This window comes from Merops nubicus, unplaced genomic scaffold, assembly GCF_000691845.1.
Source record: "Merops nubicus isolate BGI_N331 unplaced genomic scaffold, ASM69184v1 scaffold18775, whole genome shotgun sequence".
Taxonomy (NCBI): domain Eukaryota; kingdom Metazoa; phylum Chordata; class Aves; order Coraciiformes; family Meropidae; genus Merops; species Merops nubicus.
In genome coordinates this window covers 4,444-7,379 of record NW_008611820.1, presented here as the reverse complement: position 1 = coordinate 7,379, position 2,936 = coordinate 4,444, and the positions used below count along the sequence as shown (strand labels likewise).

At 40.0% G+C, this 2,936-nt stretch overlaps 1 protein-coding gene across 1 annotated transcript in view; it reads right to left on the bottom strand.

Moving 5' to 3' along the window:
- Window positions 1–1,464, bottom strand: part of VAT1L (vesicle amine transport 1-like) — a gene marked incomplete at its 5' end in the record, with an annotated part of 48,053 nt that extends 46,589 nt beyond the window's left edge. Inside the window, one exon of the mRNA XM_008941354.1 lies at window positions 1,335–1,464. Coding sequence (XP_008939602.1) covers window positions 1,335–1,464 — 130 coding nt within the window. The remainder of the gene's footprint in view (window positions 1–1,334) is intronic.
- Between the last annotated feature and the right edge of the window lie 1,472 nt (window positions 1,465–2,936).

The following is a 2,936-nucleotide window of genomic DNA, read 5'->3' as shown; positions in this document are numbered from 1 at the left end:
CATACCTGCTGCTGCTACAGGCAGTGGTATCAGCATGTGTCAGGGGGACAACAAGCACCTGGAGTGCTCCTATTCTGTGCAAGAAATGCATAAAGAAACCAACAGAAGGTTCTTCCACTTTCCTCATGGTACACTCTCCTGTCGATGGGTTCATACCCATGCACAGCAGTTGTGTTAACTCTTCTTCTAGGTCGCTTGAATGCTGCCACTGCTATGCAGATTATATGCAAAAGATAAAAAATTATGGCTTGTTTCAATTTCAGGGAGGACACTGGAGCATAAACATGTTCTATAGTCAGAACAAAGATGTAATTTAAAAAGGCACGTGGTATATTCAGTCAGGTGCAGCGTTATCCAAAGAAGCACCATATGCTGTAGCCTCATAATGTCCTTCAAAAATAGCAAGAACTGTTCAACTGAGAATGCTGATCTAGAGCAGAGACTTTCTATAGTCCTTTCATACACCATTTGTCTACTCTATGGAGTGTAACTATAAACCACAGATACTAGAGTGGAACTGAAGCAGTAGAGTTTATCAAACAGCAAAGTTACTGTTCTGTTATTGTTTGTCACAAAAAAAGCTAGAAGATTATTACTTGGTTCAAGGCAGAGACAGGGCAAGAGGAAGAAGGTAGAAAAATGTCTTAAGGAGAGCTCATCACTGAGACCTTACTGGAAACTAAATTGGCCATTATATTCAATCAACTGAGTTTTACAGCTCTTCTAGAAGAGCAAAAATGCTACTCTTAAAAAACCAACCAACTTCAGGTAATTGCCTTCTCAAGATCAAGATACAGTAAGAATTCAGAAAATGAGATTACTTGATGATATGACTGACTCAGCAAATAACTTAAGATAGGACTGACATGCATTAAGTCAGTTTATTTCCAGATTTTTCTATCTGCTTAGGAAAAACAGTACAAGATTGGAGGGAATATAGATGTTTAACATCAATGATGGAAGAGGAGGTAGGACAGAATGCTGTCTGTATGTAATAAGAGCTACTGATGCAGACATAATGCCAAGCAGTTACGAAAGCTTTATTATATGCATTAACTATTTGCCATTTACCAATATTCTGTTAGGTGAAAGAGATTCTCAAGTCACGCTCTCCAGTTCCTATTTAGCCATCAGGATATGCACGTGGCACATGACTTTTCAGGAAGGATTTTAAGGAGATGGCAGTGGTGGCTTTTAGCAACTACTTCAAGAGGTCATTCTCACGCTTGGGAAGTGGCAAGGAAAAATTGCCCTTTCAAGTCTTAACAGGGTGGTGAAGGTTACCATGAGCTTGTGATTATTTAGTCTTGCTCTGAAAATGAAGAAGATATTACCTCGAATCCTTTCACGCTATCTCCAAAAGCTTCTACAATTCCAGAGCACTCAAACCCAGGAACAAGCGGCGTCTTAGGAGGGTTGTCGATATTCCCCTGTCGCACCATCAAATCAATAAAGTTCAAACCACTGTAAAACATAAGGGAAAAAAAATATTACATCAAGATTATGACCATAGATCAACACAGAAAAAGAAGAAAACTTTAGTGGAGTGCTGGGAAAGCCAGAAAACTTCAGGGCAGCATTAAAAAGCTGGGTTCCACAGCATAAGAGGGGCCCAGCGGACACTCACGCTCTTCATGCGCGGCACAGACCGAGTTCCCAGTGTGCTGCAGAGGCCTGGGGCAGAGCAGCACACACGTGAGGCAACCACATCTGTCGCTAGCCCCAGAGCTTACAAGACTCTGCAGGAGTCACATGGAGGAACTCACAAAGGGCATTTAAAAGCTCAATACAGGGAAACATTGATTGCTATGAATACAGAACTAGCTGGCAAGTAAACCCAGTTCAATGTAAAAAGGAAACCTCAAACCTCACAAATTATAGAAGTTTTGGGCCAAGACCAACCTGATGTAACTGTCCTACCCTCTGATGTGATTCCACGAAGGAATCCTGTGTTCATCCTAGGTCCCAACTTTGACATGAACTTATTAAGTACCTGAGAGGCCTAAAACTGTTTCCCCTCGATAACCTTTGCATAGTTTGGCAAAGGTCTTTGGAGCCCTCAGGTTTGCTGCTCAGAAAAAAATACAGGTCTTCCCCTGTAGTCTCTGCTATGCAAAAATATTGAGGCATCTTCACTTTGCCTTTTATATGCTATCCAATTTTATTAAGTAAAGTTTCATGGTTTTCTAGGCAGCCAAAGACAAAACAAACTAAAAAAAAGGTACCATGTATGTACTATGTGCATATACTGATCAGTGGTACAAATGCCATACATAGTTAAAACCCCCAAAACTCCCAACTAGCTAAAACACGCTTCAGCATTACTCCATTGTTCCAAAACAGAGCCCTGTATTTACTGTTAGCTGAAATTGCTGCATACCAACTCCCCCAACTCTACGAAGTGATGAACACAGTCAATCCTACTCATGCATATGATACTAGCAACTGCTTGGATACTTGTGCACATCAGTAATTTTATGTATTTATAAGACTGAGCTCTAGTCAGATACTAATTGAAACACAAACAGATTGAACAGACCCAACAAACAAAAAGACAGAGTAGACACAAGGCATAAGCATGAAGACAAGACAGTATTCATAAGATGTAGGTCACTGGGGGGAGGGAAAAAATAAAAAGGAAAATCCACTAAATCTAATATTTGTAACTGTGGTAGAGGGTTTAAGAACAGCCCAAACTCACAACTTTTAGGTCTGTAAAAGCAAGATTATAGATTATTTTTTAGAAATATGACTTTGACAATCTAGCCCGACACACTCAGGAGAAAAATTTTTTTAAAAACCCACACACAAACCATAAATAAAACCCAAACATGTTCATTCATAAAGCTCATCATATTAACTACATGGATGGTTAGGAGGGGTCTGGCACAGTTAAGTCAGGAGCTTTGAAAGGATTTTAGAAAGGCTGCTTCTTA